Source organism: Rhea pennata, chromosome 2 (genome assembly GCF_028389875.1).
Source record: "Rhea pennata isolate bPtePen1 chromosome 2, bPtePen1.pri, whole genome shotgun sequence".
Lineage (NCBI taxonomy): Eukaryota > Metazoa > Chordata > Aves > Rheiformes > Rheidae > Rhea > Rhea pennata.
The window spans coordinates 19,589,260-19,607,945 of record NC_084664.1 but is presented as its reverse complement, the minus strand read 5'-3'; the positions used below and the strand labels follow the sequence as shown (position 1 = coordinate 19,607,945).

At 39.7% G+C, this 18,686-nt stretch overlaps 1 protein-coding gene across 13 annotated transcripts in view; it reads left to right on the top strand.

Moving 5' to 3' along the window:
* KIAA1217 (KIAA1217 ortholog) overlaps positions 1-18,686 on the top strand; it is a 359,020-nt gene that overhangs the window by 302,796 nt on the left and 37,538 nt on the right. For 11 of the 13 annotated variants that reach the window (XM_062569021.1, XM_062569017.1, XM_062569025.1 and 8 more), the window contains 4 exons: positions 1,915-2,019; positions 2,446-2,498; positions 9,803-9,963; positions 15,832-16,007. In XM_062569021.1, coding sequence (XP_062425005.1) covers positions 1,915-2,019; positions 2,446-2,498; positions 9,803-9,963; positions 15,832-16,007 — 495 coding nt within the window. The remainder of the gene's footprint in view (positions 1-1,914; positions 2,020-2,445; positions 2,499-9,802; positions 9,964-15,831; positions 16,008-18,686) is intronic. The other 2 variants (XM_062569028.1, XM_062569018.1) reach the window with 1 other exon arrangement.

The following is an 18,686-nucleotide window of genomic DNA, read 5'->3' as shown; positions in this document are numbered from 1 at the left end:
CATGGCAAAGAACAAGATCAGCTTTGTGTTTCCATAATTTCATTTGAAACAGAAAATTGTTTCCAGATTATCAAATGTAAGATGGAAAAAACATCATATTTATGAATTGGTAAAGCAGATAGACTTCCAATAGAGTTTAGTGCTGGGAAGGGTATATGATGATTATCTGGGGGGAAAAAAATGTTTTCATTATTAAGTGTCAAAAATGCTGCATTAAATTTTGTTAGAATATATTTATCCCATGCTTTTAGTACTTGCTTTCGTTCCAAAGGTTACTGTAGCCTGAACCAGTTTCTTATTTTAAAACTTATAATAGTGGAAATTCTGTAATATATTTCTTGGTTTGAAATGAATTAGGCCACATTGGCTAGTCTTCTCATCACTGTTCAAAATACCTTTCTACTTGAAGACAGAAGAGTAAGAAGTGCTCACCATATTAAACCACAATAAGAACATGTCAGGTGATTGAGAACTTGAATGAGAGATCTCTTACTGCACCCTTTGTGTCTGTTAGCATCTCATTAATTGTCTCACTGTCCATTTTCCTTATCATCGGGATGTCTCAGAGCATCTCCCCTCTGCTTGCTACCCCAGCAAACCTCTATTTCATTCACACTCTGGGAATGAAATAGTCTGGATTAGTCAACCTAGTTGACTAGGAGCTGGACTGATTACTCACTTTTGTATTATTTTAGTTTGCTTTTATCCTATATTTATTGGATGGCATTATTTTTTTGGCCACCAAGCTGCAGCTGGTGCTGAGGGCGGACAGCACTTAGCTGCTCTTGCACCCAGGACACCTGGGCGGCAATGGATGGCTCCTGCAGCAGCTCGAACCTGGGGCTGGATGTGCCACCTCTGGCTGCTTGGTCTAGGTGTACAGCCTGTCATCTTTCATGAGTCATTGCTGCTGCTCTTAGTCACTTGCTTTTTGAGAAGTTGTGTCCCAGGTCATCTCCCCAAATCAGAGCCTGTTCTTAGCATCTGCTTTTGTGTGTTTCCCCAATCACTTAACTGGTGTCATGTAAGTACCCACTTTCAGAAGATCCTGTCTAAGGTTCCCCTATGGAACCTATCTGTGCTATAGGGGGTTATTGCCATAGTGGCATGTAAGAGTAAGTGCCTCTGTGAATTAAAGTCTGGTTTGGGGCTACCAAGGCAGTCACCTGGTACCTGCCTGGCATATGCATTGTGTAACAGTGTGCAAAGAAACACACAAAAGTTAGTCTTCCCATCCAAAAAACATCATTGCTTTTGTTTGGTGTCTTTTCAAATCTCATGGAAAACACTGGCCTTAAACAGACCTGTCCATTCTAATATTGTTTTGCTGCACAGTCTGTATTTGGTGTCCTGTGCCTTTTTGTGTGTCACATTGCTGTTCTTTCCAGAGCAGACAGTTGTACAACAAGTGCAAAAGATTTGGCCTGAGAAATAGTCTGGGCAGATTAAATGCTTCACAGACAAAATTCCTGGTTTGGGGGAAAGTAAAAATAGCGACAAGAATCAGTCTGAAGTCCTTAATCCACAGGAAAAACTATTTGCCCAGTAGATAAGAGTATTTGCCCAGAGGTAAGAGAAAAGAGCAAATATATGTAGCACTGAAAAAAGATGATTTTTGTTAGTTCCAAGAGGCATTAACTTATTTTTTTAGGTACTACTTTTGTGAGATCACTAGAAGTTTATTATCTGTTTTTTTTTTAACCACGTGATGTCTTTTTATTGTCTGTTATCACGCAAAAGCTGTCCAAACCAAGATGTGGTGAGCTGTTCTAACAAGGTATATGCACACTGATAGCCATGAGCCTTGCACAAACTCTGTAGTGTCTTTCCAGTCCTGTGGTAATCATTCACCTAGAAAAACAAGTTTGAAAGCAAATATATCTGGCTTTAACAAACGGTTCTCTTGTCTTACAGAGAGAGGATACAAGCCATGGAGAAACAGATTGCCAGTTTAACTGGTCTTGTTCAGTCTGCGCTTTTTAAAGGGCCAAATACAAGTAATAGCAAAGATGCTTCTAGGTAAAAAAAGAATTCATTAAATCTGTTTCTCTGTAATGATTTTAGTAATCAATCAAAAATAATATTTGAATGTAATAGTAAAAAAACCCTGAATGCTCAATCATTTTAAAATTATCTTGATCATCCCCATGAAAATTCTTGGCAGAGAGGAAGATTATTCCCAATAATAAATGGAGATTAACTGCATTACTCTTTCTGTTAAAAGGAATTAATGTAGCTACATCTCTGTGCTTTTTACTGCTAATACGCCACTCCTTGCTTAACTTGTAATAAAAGCTGATTTTTTTTAAAAAAAACCTCACAAGCTACTGGTAATTTAAATTAAAAATATATGTGCTAGACAAGGCCTTTACATTTACTGATAATAAACTTTACCATGCAATTTTATTATTAAAAAGTTAAAATTACAATTTTTCTTTTATTTAGTGAGAAGATGATGTTGAAAATTATGTCCAGCAAGAGCAGCATTGACACTGCAGGTAAGATAATTTGCTTTAAACTTGCAAATTATTCCTATATATGAAAACTTCTAATGTTACTAGCATCCCATCTTAAGGAAATATCCAATTTGCTTAAATTCCTTTAGCTGTACTCAGAACTGAAGTTTAAATTCAGGATGTGGGAGCTGATCACATCTTTGTTCAGGGAGGAATTCCTAAGAGGGTGAGGTGATCTTTGGAGTGAATTTCACACCTCCTCTGGATTGCTTAAATGAGATATAGAGTCTCTGCATATGGCGAATATTCCAGTGATTTATCTCATCTACAGTATGCATCTAGCATCCAAACAATTACCAAAGAAAAAAAGAACAACTATCACTAACCTCAGATTATCCAAAATTAAAGTACACTGCAATTGTAAAAAAAGTCTGATCGAGTGTGCCCTCATAGGCAGAGATGATGAGATGCGGGGACAGAACTTGATTTAGACATATGGATCTCTAGACAGAGCTGGGAAGCTCTTGGCTTTTGTTATTTAAAATACATGAGTGGGATCTGGGGACAAGAGAAGTCTGAGCCCTGTTCATCACCCCAGCAGACCTCTCCCTGCCCAGCTCGCAGGGAAGCACTGCAAATATTTAAAATGATTGTTGAATATATTTTTACGTATTAAAATATTTAAATAGTGTATCCTACTTTCATAACTTATATTTGCTTTGGAATTGTTCTATATGATAAAACCAATAACAGTCAATTCTCTGTAGGGTTTACAGCAGGTAATTCAAACCCTGCAATAGAACTGTTTTGTTGCATGTAGAAAATGAAACCTGTAAGATAACATTCTAAATTAAATTGCACACTTCTGAAATTGCTGTAGACCACTAAATATTTCATTCCTATTCTAGTCACCTGGATTTTTCTCTAAGGTTACTTTGTCAGTAGGTTGCTACAGGTGTAACAATGCTAAGGAATTTTGCAGTTAGCAAGATAGCAAGTCTCAGTTATGATGAAGCCAATAGAAGTTGGTCTTACTTTAGGCTCCTACATGGAGAGCTCTTAAACATTTAAAAGTTAGAGTAAGATTAGTAACACTATTCAGAAAGAAAATCTCTGAGTGATTGGTGCTCCTTGTGCAGGGGCTGTTGCTCTGCACGTCTGCAGGGTGTGTGTATGTGCGTTTATTTGCCTCCTCTTTACCATTTGTCATGCACTGAATGCAAATGAAGGCAGCTCCCCGCTTCCTGGTAATGCAATTCCCACAGGGAGGTCTGTGCTCTGGCAGGTAGTAAACCACATACATTTATTAGCAAATCTATTTTGTTCTTAACTAGCCTTTCTGCTGGAGATGTTAGTTCACATTCAAGATTCCTGTTTCTCTGAAATTGTGGCATGTTCTCCTAATCAACAGAAATCAAATCAGAGTTGAAAACTGTTAAGCATAAGCAGAAGAGCAATCCAAGTGTTTGTATGGGAACTTTGCTCCCAAGACATCCTCTGGCCCTGTTCCATCTCTCCATTACCTGCCAGCCCTCTGGATGGGGAGAACAATACTTAAGGCTATAAAGAAGTTTTAGTTTATCAGTTTCAGACAACTGATGAGCTGAAAAGTCCATCATTTTTCAAAACGGCTACAAAATGCTCTTACACATTTCCCTATTTCGGTGTCATTACACACTGGTGATTTGTGTATTTTCTGCTTTTGTAGGTCTCATCCTATATGAAGCACTTATAAAACCATTAAAATCTGCACATACATCACCTTGTGTTCCTCTTTGTATTGTCTTATTGTTAGGCCTTTCAGCCTTCCCTGTGCTTGTGCTAATTTAAATCAATACTTTCATAATCTAAGGGAGCCCAGCTTTGAGTGGGAGCTTGGACTAGATAACCTCCAGAGTTCCCTTTCGACATAAGTTATTCTGTGGTGTGTGTGTGTGTGTGTGTGTGTGTGTGTGTGACATAATTCACCTGACCAGCAGCTCTTTTCTGACACCCTCTTCCCTAAGGACTCCTCACTCATTACCTTGTTGTTTGATTGAAACTAAGCCCATGAAATGACAAAATTATAGGCTTTCCCTGAGATGTAACAGCTGCATGCTCAAGTATGGGGTTGCTGGTCAGAAGATCAGATCAACACCTGTCATGTAATGAAAAGACATTGACTGCGTCACACACCATGACCGTATCTGTCCCATGAGTAAGAGCAGCAGCACTTAGGTTGTGCAAGAGATGTCCTTCTGACCACTTGAGAAGATAGGGATAGGGCAATGTGGCTGGCTGACTGCAAGGAGCTCTATCAGTGCTATAAAGTATAGTTTTAACTCCAGCATCTGCATCCCTATATCATGCACTTCCAGTGTGACTCAGCCACAGAATGTTCAGAAAATTAAGCTGTAGCACATAAGGAAAACAAGATATAATGCTGACCACAATATATTACTGCTTTGGTATTATTACGGACATCCAGCTAATATTGAAGGCTGCTATTCTAATAGAATATTCTGCTTTTGCACCTGCTCTTGAAGTTACACATGGCGGGGCCTAATAAGCCAATGCAGTCCCTGCTTACTTGAAAGGTATATGCAATCTGTCAGAATATGCTATGCTTCTCCTTTGTGTACATAAGTTTGGGTTTATGTGTGTCTGCAGCATCCAGAAACATTTTTGCTGAGCGTTGTTTGGTTCCTCGGTTCATCCCAATCTTTATTAAGCATAGCTATTACAAAATAGGCATTCTCAATATACAATTCCACTTAACAATTGTGTACTGAGATACCAGTTTTTGTAATTTCAAAGACTGTTTTAACAGAAGAGTGGTGTAAATGTTGATTGAGTGGTCCTTTCTACAGCACTGGTAAGCAGAAGCGTGAATTGCTTCCCATCCTGAAGAATAAAATACCTGTGCAAGAAAAAATTGGCTCATCAATGTTGATCCAACATTGTATTTTATAGTATATGTTTCAGTGATAGGGGAATTTCACACAAAAAATATAGGACTGGCTCATTTTAGAAGGGAAAGAAATCAATTTCTCTAAATTCTAAATGCAAATATCTCTCTATATCTGGATTTTGAAAATTCCATATGGTATTTCATATAAACCAAATTGTTGTATTGAAGATGTTTTTGCTTTTCCAGTCTGTGGAGGGTTCTTTAGTATCAAATATTAATGAACTAAACTAAAAATGCTTGTTTTCTGGGGAAAATGAGCCTGTAATGATCATGCTGTCTGCATTTCTTGTGTTTTATTGCTTTAAGTTCAGTTATTTCACTGGAAGGTGAGGGGCAAAGTGCAGCAACCTTCCACAGCGTTAGCTTTTTTCTCCTACTAATGTTAGAGAGAAATCCCATAACTGAATGCTTGTAACCATTTTCAGCTCCTCAAAAGTGAATGGCATCAAGCAACTCTTCATTTAGGAACAGCATGTGACTCAAAACATAAACCATACTGGAAAGATAGTCCTCGAGATTACTAACACTTAGGCTAAGAAATGCTCACCTGCTCTCTTTCTCTTTTCCATTGTATTTTGTTCAACAAGAAGTGAGATTGGTAATTAAATCCAGATTGATTTCTGCTTCAATTGATTAAATTGTTTAAACTGGGCTTGATTAAACCCCAGAACACCACAAAAGCAATTCTTCCGTGCCATTTGCTGCCTTGTTGGAAGGGGAGGGAGGACATTTCAGTATTTCCTGAAAAAGGGATCAAAGAGTATTTCTTTTTGCGTAACAGCACCAGTACAAATCAAGAGAAGGAGATGGGGGCAGGGAGAAGTTCAGAACGAATTCCTCACTGTCTGTGGTCTGTGTTAGCCAGAGAAGATCATGTCTTTTCTACATATCTATGTGCCTTTTTTATATGCATGGCCATTACTGTAATGATCCCTGATTTGAAAAGATTTTCCATATAAGTTTTCTTATCTTGGATCCTCTGCAGAAAACAGATCATGCCAGTCTTTGAACTCTATCAGCATTTACAGGTATAACATGATCCTAAATTCATTCTGAATCACTTTGTCAAAGTTGCACATGAATATAGAGAAACTTTTGTTCTTTTAAGAATGCTCTAGTATCTGGCCATAATAGCTTGTTAATGATGGAGTTGCAACCTTATCATTGCATTTGTCTATTTGTTTAGTGGATTCCAAAGTGATAAGGGAACTGAGTAACTGTGATATGTATCCCCAAATGATGCTTGAAAATGTAATGACTCTTTAATGAGGAGATGAGTAATTTGGGAAGAAACACTGCTTGGGGTCTTCTGGCAGCCTTTTCTTCTAGCCTGCTTCAAAACAGTCTTAGCATTTAAGAAAGAAAAATAAATTCTCAAAAAAAAGGAGAGTAGTGTATTTGCAAGTGTAGCAAAGGTCTAGTGTTAGGGAGTGGAAATGCTATGGCTTACTTCCCTGGGCTTGGGCAAATAACAAGCATTTTGCCTTTCTGTGCCTCAGTTCTCCCAGTGCTTTAAAAATGGAGATACTTTGCAGCTGAGTTCATTAACCTTTGTAATAATTAAAAAAATAACATTTGCTTTGCATCTAGAATATTATGAAATTGTGAGGTTTTTTTGTACTCAGGCCCCCCTTACCTAGCTCCAGCAAGGGTTTCTTCAGTAGACTGCTTCCACAGCCAACATCATTTCATTCCCTTAAATCCATCTGGCTGTACATCTAATCACAAAGCTACAGCCTGGGCCTATTTCCAAGAGACAGCTATGCTCCCTAGATAAAGCAGTCCTTCATTCAGCTGCCCTTTTATTCCTTTTTGATGAAAATGTGAATCTTGGAGAAATCAACTGCTGATCCCTTCTGCAATCTCCTGCTCGCTGAGGGTCTGTGGTTGTTTTGTGCCCTTGTAGTCCCTTGTTGTGCTTCAGAGGCTGCAGTAGGGACATTCTGGAAGCCGACAGTACGTTGAGGTACTCCAAGGTAGTGGAGGGGAGGAGAAGGGGGACTGGTCTGTAGGGAGGAGGAGGTGTTACTGTTTACAGAAGCTGATCATAGTCCATCTACAGGATAAGGAAAGCAGGCACCCCCTTTCTGAGAAAATATGTGAATTGACTGGGGTCCAGCATGGGAGGGAGAGACTGCAGGGAACTGAACATACGCCAGCTGCATCATCACAGGGTTGGGAGCTGAGGTTTTGGAGTTCTTGCTTGAGGCAAAGAATAGCAGAAAGGTAGATGTGCTTTCAAAAATAGTCCAGCTTTGTGGCTAAGGATCAGAACTCTTGGAGGCTTTTCCACATTTTTCAGGCTCTCCGGAGGTTTCTGTCTGTAAGGTTTATGAACTAAATCCCCTTCCTTTAAAAACAAATGCAAAAAATAGCACATGTGGGAGCAAAACAGTGAGATGACCATAGAGAAAACTGTAGAGAACCTACAGACGGAGAAGTATTGGCATATATTATCCTGAAGCACATAGTGGGTACAGAATGGCAGTGAACAAGGACTGTTTATTTCTGGAGTGTTGCTCTGTGTAAAGCAGCTCTTTGAAAGTCAAGAGAGTATTGAATGATACTGAAGTATAGCAAAAACGTGCAGTAGTTTGGTCGGCAGTGAGATGAAAGGTGTCGTTGTTGAAGCACTGTGTGGATCTAGCTGGAGCGTGTTTAGGTAGGGTATAGCATTACAGCAGCAAGCAGCGGCTTAGAGCAGCCTTTCCTTCGTGCTTGTCTCCGGAAGTCCGTGGCATGGGGCATACATACAGTGTGCAGCGTGGGTGCAGCCGGAGGGACCTTGCTCTTACGGATAGGAACTGCAAATTCATGGAAAGTGAGAAACATGATTCTTCATAAGCTCTTCAGCCTATTTTTAAATAAAAAATAGCCCAGCATAAAAAATATATATAGTTCCCCTCCTTTTAAAATATTTTTCTTCAGATTAGTTTTGCAAATGCTATATTAGACGTATCCACACCTATTGGGAAAGGAATAACAATTTGTTGTTGTGCTAAGCTGTACTCATTCAGGCACCTTTAGGGACTTTGCTAGTTGAGTGGACAACCAGGGTCGAGTGATTAGGCTAAAAACTAACACACTTAGGTGTGTACTCATTCCTGTGAGAAAAATGTGTCATGCACATTTCTGTGCACTTAAAATTTACCTCCAGCATGTAAAGAAAAGCTTGTGACTCTACTTCTGGCTTGATTTCATTGAACTCGATAGTGTGTGCTTGTCAGAGCAAATGAGGACTAAAGTGCCTGTACACATCCACTGATGAGTTACTCTCAGTTTCCTCAGATTTTTGGTTCTATACATAGAGAAAATGAAATGGGGATAACATAATGTAATGGTTTGGGGAGCTGAAGCCATACTGTCTTCTTAGCCTGGTGACAGAGTGGGAGTGACAAGGGGCATATGCAGGGCTACCTAGATCTAGATGTAGAAACTGTATGTCTTCCTGACAGCCTGTAGTTTTGCCTGTTGGAGACGAGAGGGGAAGGGACACATTAGGCTAGAGATAATGAAGGATATGGGTGTGTAAGTGCATATTGCCAAGAGGTAGTTGTAACAGGACTATTAGCTGCTGAGCTGGGGTTTGATTGTATTCTGTAAATAAAACTTCTTCCCAGTTACTTGAGACTGTGAGAATAAGCCTGACATTGATGCTGTGTAGGGGAACAGAATTTTTAATGAAGAAAGTCTTGGAATTACACCAAAGGTTATTCTCAGTGTGTGGCTCAACTCATTTCCTTGTCTTATGCTTATTCCTTTTAAACACAGTCCTGAATAAATGACAGCCTGAATAAAGGGGAGTGGGTGGATGTGATGCAGCTGGAAAGCAGTTCTCTGCCACACCACCATTTCTCTTCTCCTGTGTTTTATGCCTTTTTAGTAATAGCTGTTCAAGACACCTGATAGAAACATTCAAATAGACCCTGAGGAGCAAAACAAGTTGCTCCACTGAAACCTTTTCCCCTCGCTTGGCAGTTCGACTGAATTTCTCCAATGATAATTAATCAAAAAGTAGGCAGTTCAGGAGTCCTTGCATCAACTCACTCTCAAATGGCTCCTGGGAGGGCAATCCCAAAGCTACTTTGATGCCAGTTTGATTTGTCTGCTGTTTTATGTAATGTGCAGTTATAGCTAATTTTCCCATCTCTGCCACATGTGGTAGGGAGCAGTCCTGAGGCTACAGCACAGATACACTCCCATTTTGTACGGTCCCCCCCATGATCATATTGGATAAAGAGATGCCAGTCCCCCGTTGATTCTCAGCATTGGCAGCTGTAATTTTCTCTTTTGTCCGTCTGGGTGAAATAATATGCGTGGCTTCGGCGGGGAGAGGAGGGTGGCATATGCACCTTGCCCACAGCGAGCTCAACCTTGTGCTTCTGCTTCCTTGCAGGCACTGCCCCCATGTGTGGGGGGAAGACAGGGCTCGGGAGCGTGGACGTGGCCGCCAGCCTGCACGCCGTGGGAGCCCCGGCCATACAGCTGAGCCTCCACAGTATGAAACGCAATGTGTCTGACCTGCGCCTGCAGCTGCACCAGATGAAACAGCTACAGGTACGCTTAGCTGGGCAATGACAGGAAAGTGGGTCATCTGCAAATGCCTGTTCTCTGTCTGTCCGTCTGTCTCTCTCTTACTTTCAGTATATGAATGATTTTAAGAAGCAGAGCTATATAGAAGAGGGAAGACCCAAGTATCACAGACACAAAAGTGTATGCTGCTCTAGAATAGGCCACTTGCATAGTCCTAGAGGTAGAAGAAGTAGCCCACTTTAACTACTACCACTTAGATCAGGAGATATAACTTAATTTTTAGCTTTATTTGATTACTCTAAACATTAAAGCAGTATTTATATTACAGTAATATCAAGTCTGTAATTGTAGTTTGGACCCTGTTATGCTATGTGCTGTATAAACATGTCTGAAGAACCATGTCCCTGCTTTGTACAGTTTTTATGTTCTTGAATAAACAACTTTGATGTCAGGAAATCTGAATGTAGCTGAGGTTCAGTAGCTATGCATTAAGGCAGAGTCCTGTATTTAGAGAATTCAGAAAAATAGCCAACTCAAGCAGCAAGGCAAAAAGCTGGTTTCAGTGGTTACTGCAGAGGCTTTTTGTTGCCATACTTATATTTTGCCTGTACCTTCCTAACACATCAGCAGTGCTAAACCTACAAGAAACAATGATTAACTGCTAACTGAAACATCCATTGACACATACATTCATGCTACATATGTAAATATGTACTGCTCATCTCACACACTATGATAATAACTATATGCAGCTGTACAGTTCTTCATCTCTTCACTTAATTAGAAACAGAGGAGCATTGTACATTGTCTCAGAAGATGTGAGAAGAGGTAAAGCAATTTCTTGTGAGGAAATGTGGATAGCAGGAAAATTTCAATATTCTGACAGTCCTCTTGGCCTGGAAAGCAGCATCAAATATTTGGTATTGTAGGGCTGCAACTACTACAGGGGAGGTTTTGAATTCAGAAACAGTATTGGGTATATCAATCTCCTTTGACTTGCTGGTGAATTTTAGAGCATGTAATAGAGATGAGAATTCAGAGCATGTTTTGCCTTTGCTTCCTTGACTAGACGAGAGTGAGTTATGAACCAGCAACAGGGCAAAACAGAAAAGAAGGGTTGAATAAACATCAGGGCAAAACAGCTGTGACTGAGACTGAAGATGTGGTGACAGGTCCTGTGCTCAGTTCAAAGTGATGAAGAGACATCAGAAGGTGCTTGGGGTCCTGCAAGGCAGGAGGGAACAGCAGCATGGAGCTGGAGCCAGCAAACATGTCACCCTCACAGGGCCCACTCGCCCCAGAGCTAGCGTTGCACCAACTGCAGCCTCTCTCCATGGCTCTACCCAAGGTAGTAGACCCGCTTTTGATCTTACCTGGCATTATGTAACGCAGGGTGAAGAAACCTTCACCATCCACGCAAATAAATACTGCCAAGGCAGTCTTGAAAGGGAAAAAAGGGGCATATCCAGAGCTTGCTCATTAAATCTGGTTCGTCTTCCTTCTCTTCTTCCAGAGGTGATACCAAGTTTGATGCATCATGCCTATAGGACATGGGAAAATTTGTGATAGCCAAGAAGAACTTGTAGTTTAAGGCAGATTGTCATATATTGTATGTAAATGAGGATGACTTTCCTGAATGGATGAATTTTGAGCTCACAGTTTGCACTGCAGTGAGTGGAGCAGGTAGTATTTTGAATTAAAGGGAGATATTCTGTTAAAATATCACACTTGACAGAAAAATTTTGTGCTCCATTTTTTGTAAACTCATTCTAAGTAAAAGAGAAAAGGGCTTTTTTACGTTTTTCCAGGTTGTGTGCATAATATGCTTGATAGCACTTCATATTTTTCAGTTTGAGTCTTTCTGTTGGGTAGTCAGTAGTTTGTTCCTTTTTGCATGGATTTTTTGTACAGTGGCACACTAAAAGAAACACTTCCGAAGAACTGAAAAGTATGGTAGTGTAGGCACAAAAGTTGGCAGGATGGCTAAGAAGCAGGAGTAAGACATAAAACTACATTTAATACTGTCCTTGGTGCTATCACTTTAAGTTGTTATTCATTTCCTTAATAGAGAGAGAGAAACACAAGATAGAAAATACACATTCATTCATGTAGGCTTTGTTTGTGCTGGCAAAATCCTGTTTTTAAAACATAACTAGCAGCTATTGATCCAGGTGAATTGATTCACACACCAGGTATGACCAGATGCGACCAAAAGGTTAGGCTGTTTCAGCGTGTGACCGAGTTTTAATCAGAAAGTCTTGAAATAATGACATTTGCATCATAGCTTTTGTTAGAAGTGAGAGATACTCATTGCAACTACATTGACTTCTTCCTTAAAATCTCAGATTTTCAGAGATGCTCAAGAACCAGTTTCTGGATGGCATTGAGCTTTCCTCACAGCCAAGCCCAGGATCTGTATGCATTTGTTGTTGTAAGACTGGAACGCACAATGAATTTAGTAGAGTAGTCCACTCTGCTCTCCCAAACCTTAGGGACAAGTTTGAAAACAAGCCTTACAGTACATTTTCATAGCATATATCATTAACTCGTTTGTACATTAAAACTTTGTCTATTCCTGCCTTTTTGTCTGTTCCTGCCTTTCTTTAATTGAACACGTTTTAAAGGCAAGCAGCTAGATATGATTAAGATTCAGCGTTAGGAATGTGTATACATGAATACTTTTTTTTTTAGTAAACATATTATTTGCAGGTGATTGAGAAAGGATGGAAAATGTAATAATAATACTGGCAAAAATGGTATATGATACTCACATGAATAGTCTCACAAGAATTACTGAGTTGGAAATCCAAATACATTTTGCACTGTGTTAAAGTACCGGTGGGACTGTATGTGATCTATGCGTGGTAACTTTAGGACATATCTAAGTAGATTGCACAGAAATGCAGAGCAGGAGGCAGCAGTAACCACTGTGGTTGTGCCTGTGGTTGTGTCAGGAGCTGGGAGGCCCTGCAGCTGCTCCCAGCCACACGGGGCAAGCTCCTGTTGGACATGTAGTACTCTTCTGCTGGTCAGAAGCAGAGCTGTGAACTGACAGCTGCTTTTCCAGTTACCTATCTCATGAATAATAATTGATTTTAAATTAACTAAACTGATTATCAGGTTATTCTCAGAGTGCCAGGGATGATGCTGGGATACCTGTGAGGGAAAAGTGAGAGAGAGAGCAGTGACTGCAAAAGGAGGACAAAATTGAGAGCCAGAGGTATTCCATGAAGGAGAGAGAGGCTGCTAGTGCTCTAAAAAAAGCATATTAACTTTCCTTCTGTCTGCTTGCAGTTATAAGCCAGGTTAACACTAAATAGCAAGGAATTGTCATTTCACAGCAACAAGAAAGCCTGCATTGCATTTCCTAACCTTTGCGCACTTAAGAACTTGAGAACTGTTTTAACAAAGTTTTTTCTTAAGCATGAATGCCCAACATTATATATTTAGCTTGTTTTCAAGCAAACTTGATATACAAAAAGTTCTACTCTGTGGAACCAGGATAGCCCCAGGAGATCACCAAAACATCTACCACTTGAGATGCTGGCATAACTGGCAGAGCTGGTCTGTGCACTTATCTAGGGAGTTTCAGACCTGATACCTGGTGGCAGAAGAAGGGTAAGTATCAAGTTCAGTTCCAGGCTGTGGCAGGAAATGTGCTGTAATGACCAGAGACTGCCTCATACCTTCCCCTCTGCTCTTGTCCACTGTGCCTTAGGGTGTCCTTTGGCTGGGAGCTCTACTCTGCTCAGACCCATGATCGATGCTCTCTCTTTTTGGCTCCTCTGCTCTCTCTGCATCCATCCGTGTCTTTCCCTTCCCATCTTCTGCCTCCATTCCCTAAGCATGGACAAACTCAGATTTTCCAGAATTAGCCAGATGTTGAGTGAATTTTCAGAGGAATGGCAGAAGCATCTCCATGGCCAAGATGAGTCATTTCCCAGATTTCAAGATCTCACTGCAAACACTGACATTTGGGACTCCTCAGCCTACCAATTTTTTTTAAATATTGATGGACTATCCTTTTATTTCTTAAGCTCTCTTTCCCCCCTACTCCCCCTTTGGTTTACTTGGAGTCGCTGCTGCCGGCCAAGGAACACAGAGGACTGAAATACTGGATGCTTGAGGCTTAATTCTGACTCCATCACTGGCCTTCTCAGTGACCTCAGACAAGTTGCTTCACATTCTCCCAGTCACTTCCCTGTGTCAAATTTCCCTATTTTTTAAAGAGCTGTGACTAAACTGTGAGTGAAGTGTTACATGCTCATTCCCTCACTCATTCATTTATGTTTTCTATCTTCAAGATATGGCACAGTGGAAGAGATGTGTGTGTCTCAAATAGCTGTGCTGGTCCCACTGTAGGGAGTCTTGATTTATCAAATCCAAATATTAATCCCATAGTGGGAAAAATGCGCACTCTGTCTGCAAAAGAATCCAGTCTGGTACTAAGCAGCTGACAAAGTTTATAAAATCTGTGCTGTTTTAGATGTTTCTAGCTTTTTTTTTTTTTTTTTTCCCTAACTACTTACACTTATCTTCAGCTGAATTTAGAGCTAACACTTCCTGCTTGTCACAGCTCAGGCCCCTGAACACTTCACTGAAGTATTGCCTTCCCTCTCATCACGTCGTGTCGGGGAGAGGGCAGAGGCAGGCACAGTGACTGTAGAACCAGAAAGAGAAGCTGGAATTTGCTCCTCTAATTCCCACACTGATCAGGAAGAATGACCTGGCAAAGACTTTTTTCTCTGATTCTCTGAAGCTCCCTTAAATCAATTTGCAAGAAGTCTTATTGCCTTGTACTGTGCCCTACATGTTGTCTATTTTCTATGATTTCTCCTGTTAGGCAGTGTTTTTTCTCTGTATGTGAAATGTAGTTTGACTGTTAAGCCTGAGTGTTTAGAAGACAATTGAAAGTTTGATGGCTGGTTTTAAAACTGGAACTTAGTCTCTGAAGTGATACAGATGTTTTTGAAACTCTTACTGTATGAGATTGGTGCTAGGCTAGCGGAGTTGTGTTAACCTTGCCTATATCCTAGAGTTGTGACTGGATGGAGCCCCTATTTATCACTTTGTGTCTTGTGATTTGCATAAGAGACTTAAACAGTCCATGTGAGTGTGGGGCATAGCAGCACTTGGGTTACCCACAAAAGGTACAGTCCAGTTTGCTTCCTTAACTGTGTTGTGTTCAACAAATTTAATATCAGTAAGAAAACTAACACTTTAGACACATAACATCAGGCTAAGTATGTACAAAAAACAAATCTCTTGAGAAAGAGGGTGCAAATTTCACATATTTAGTTTTCAGAAAATTATCATATTTAAAAGGTGGTGGCTTTTGTTTGCTGGTTAGTGCAGATTAGCTACGTCACCAGATTATGCAGGGTGGCACAGTCCTTCCTCTGCCATTTGAGAGACTGAAATATTCCCTTCCAAGAATGGCACTGCAGTCCAGCTTTGACATTACCACCAGACATGCATAGGTAGTGCAAGGCATGGCATACAAGATATGTGCAAAGTGGAAGTCAAGCTTCTGGCGTTCTTGTGAGGCATGATTAATACTCAATACATGCTGGATTGAGCAGAACAGAGGGGCTGCAGTCCCTGCAGAAGTTATGCATTGAAGATGGTGCACTGAAGCCATCTTTTGTCTGTCAGCTCACTGATGGAAGTTAAATATACCCATTAGAATTTAATCAAATTTGGGGTTTTTTCAACGTTAGTTCATGAAATAATGATTATAGGTGAAGTTAAAGAGAGGAAGAAGAAGGAAAAAGGTCTATTTAGCTGCAAGACTGTGTTTATCCAACCTATTTCTGAATTCTGCAATGTATTCAGCTGCCAAGGATGTCAGTCAAGCAGGAAAAATTGAAGTTGATTTCTTTTGTGCAACAGCTGCAGAACCAGGAGATGCTGAGGGCAATGGTGAAGAAAGCAGAGCTGGAAATCAATGGCAAAATGATGGAAACCGTGAAGAGGCTTGAAGATCCTGTGCAGCGACAGCGCAACCTGGTGGAACAAGAAAGGCAGAAATACCTCAATGAGGAAGAAAAGATTGTGAAGAAGTTATGGTGGGTGGAGAAACTTTTCAGAATTTGTTTCTTAAGCTTGTCTTCTTCTTCCGTAAAGTGCTAGCTTTCCCCACTGCCTTCAGTGGAATTGCACCTGTGTATGCTGTTTTTGTACCAGTGTATGCTGTTTTATCCATGTTTTCTTAGGCTGATATTGGCGGTAAAACTGTGTCTGTGTTGTCCAAATCCTGGACTGGAGTCTCTCTTATCCAGGCCAGCAAGCAAGTCCTATTAGTAGGAAGAGGTTCAACCTCTTCAGAAGTCCCCAGATACCTGCAAGGAATGTGATCACCATCTTTTGGGAGTCTCCCCCTACCCTTCAACTTTAAGCATTACATTTTAATGGTGGAGGGGCGAGGCTGGGGAAGGAGGGAGGAATTTCCTCAAGGTACAAATGGGTGCAAATGAAGGTAATGAGTTTGACTTTAAGTACAACAAAATCTGATTTCCTTAGCAAGTACTTTGGTTATTGCATGGGAGGGTCAGGGGAACGTATACATAAGAGATGGAAGTTTAATTGCCATCAGCAATACCAACGTCCCTCTGAGGCTCACTCATTGGGATTTGCACACACTAAATTGCAGTTAAAAAAGTACTTTCACTTTTTTGTTATGTAAAGGCTCTTTATAAGAATTTTCTTTCCCAATACTTTGGTCTATCATGACTGGTGGAATCCAGTTGTTTGTTTTAGTCCATGCTCTGAGTTAACAGGAGACAAGATGAAACTGAAATCAATAAACAATTTAACTAGTTCTAGACATTTGTAAGATGCTGTATAATTAATTGTTTTTCATTACTGAATTTAATTCACATATGAAGAATTGTTCCATAACACAGAGAAGCTTTATAATCAGCTTTTCATTGGAAATGATCATTGAAGAACCATAGGAGCACAGTTATTGACAGCAAAGGAAAGTAAATCTTTCATGTTGATCAGTGTGTTGCCAAAGGACTAAGACTTGCAGTAAAAATACTACATCTATAAAGATAAAGTAGAATGTTACTGAGGGAGAGTGTGTGTCTTCTGTGAAGAAAAGTTGAATGTGCAGTAATAGTCCATGCTGGTGTATATAATCCTCTCAAGTGGTTTATGGCTTTGAATTACATCGTGTTATGGTCTTAAGCGATTATTCTCCTGTTCATCACTTTGTTCACATGTATCATATTACTTACTTCCTAGCTTGTTTGTTCTCTAAGGAAAGAACTATATGTGTGATATTTGTTTATAGTACTACCTCGTAAAAGGGATACTAAATGAGGTCAAGTGCAATGGTGTTAGTTGTTACAGCTGTTCATTTAGGATGCAACTTTGATTGCAGTGTGATTCTGTTTTTATCAACACTTGGAATTTGTTCCATATTCAGAGTTTCTGCTGCTTGCATGCAGCCTCAGCTCAGTTATCAAAGGGCAGAATTGTCATGCTCATATTATGCTATGCCAATTTACAGTGCAGCTAAGAAATGTTGAATGGCAAAATAGCATTAATTTTCTAATGTTACAAAATATATTTTACTTAGAATATTCACAGATAATAGATATTGGTTCAACCCTTTTAGAGATATTATAGAAACACACAAAAATCACAGAGCTGATTTTTTTTCAGTTATCTCTCATGAGATTTTTGCCATATAATTACATGTTTGTAGGATCAGACCCCCGCAAAAAAGCAAATCTGATAATAATGCTTCAAGTTCAACAGCTGATGGCTGTTTGTAATGAGGAGTGCACATCACAAAATTGCACAGCAAAATATAGAAAGAAATGCAAAGCAACAGGGCAAGAAAATTACTACTTCCTAGTTATTCAGCTGTGGCCCTCTTGACCTTCTCTAAATCATATGACTAAATAAGTGCATTGGCTTCATGTAAGACAGGGAGCTTGAGGATTTTTGCAACTCTTATGAAAGTGTTTGCTGCTCTGAAAGAGAGTCTTTCTTCTAAAGAAATAAAAGGAAAATTCTTCTGGTTTCTTTAAGTCTCAGCGTAAGGAAAAGTAAATCCTTCTTTCTTCTATTCTAAAGATTATTGCTGGGAAATTAAGAACAAAACTCTTGGCAGTTTCGTACTGTAAGAGCCAGAGATGTCAAATTTCAGAGCAAGTTTTCTATTGGCCTATTCATGATGGTGCCTGTAAAAGTGGGCCCATATGTGTCAAAGTTGCAGTTGGATTACGGTTCAGAGATAGCGAATGAAATCCAAGAAATACTGTTAAACTAAGCATTCATATGTGCTGGTAACAGTGAAAAGCACAAAGTTAACTAACTGAGTAGTTTTTTTCTAGTCTTTTTTTCTATCTTTTTCTCTCTAGCCACCATTAGAGGTGTCATACATGACAATATTTGGGTTGCAGATACTAGCCTTAAAACTTTCCAGACCAATGGCAAATTGTGACAATATGATATATTGACTAATACTAATAAAGTATTTATACAGTGAGGAGCACATTCCAAGTGTGAGTTCTATATATTGTAGATTATCATGAGCACTTGAATAGATTGTAATATCAGGGTTTTTATAAGCAAGCACGATATGTAAATTATAGCTGTCTCAATCTGCCTGATAGATGTTTGTTACATTCCATCATTCCATAGTAATTTGAAATTTATATTTTTATTAAGAGAACTTTCAGGCATCTTTTGTAAAAAAAAAAAAAAAAAAAAAATACCAAGCTCAGCAAAAA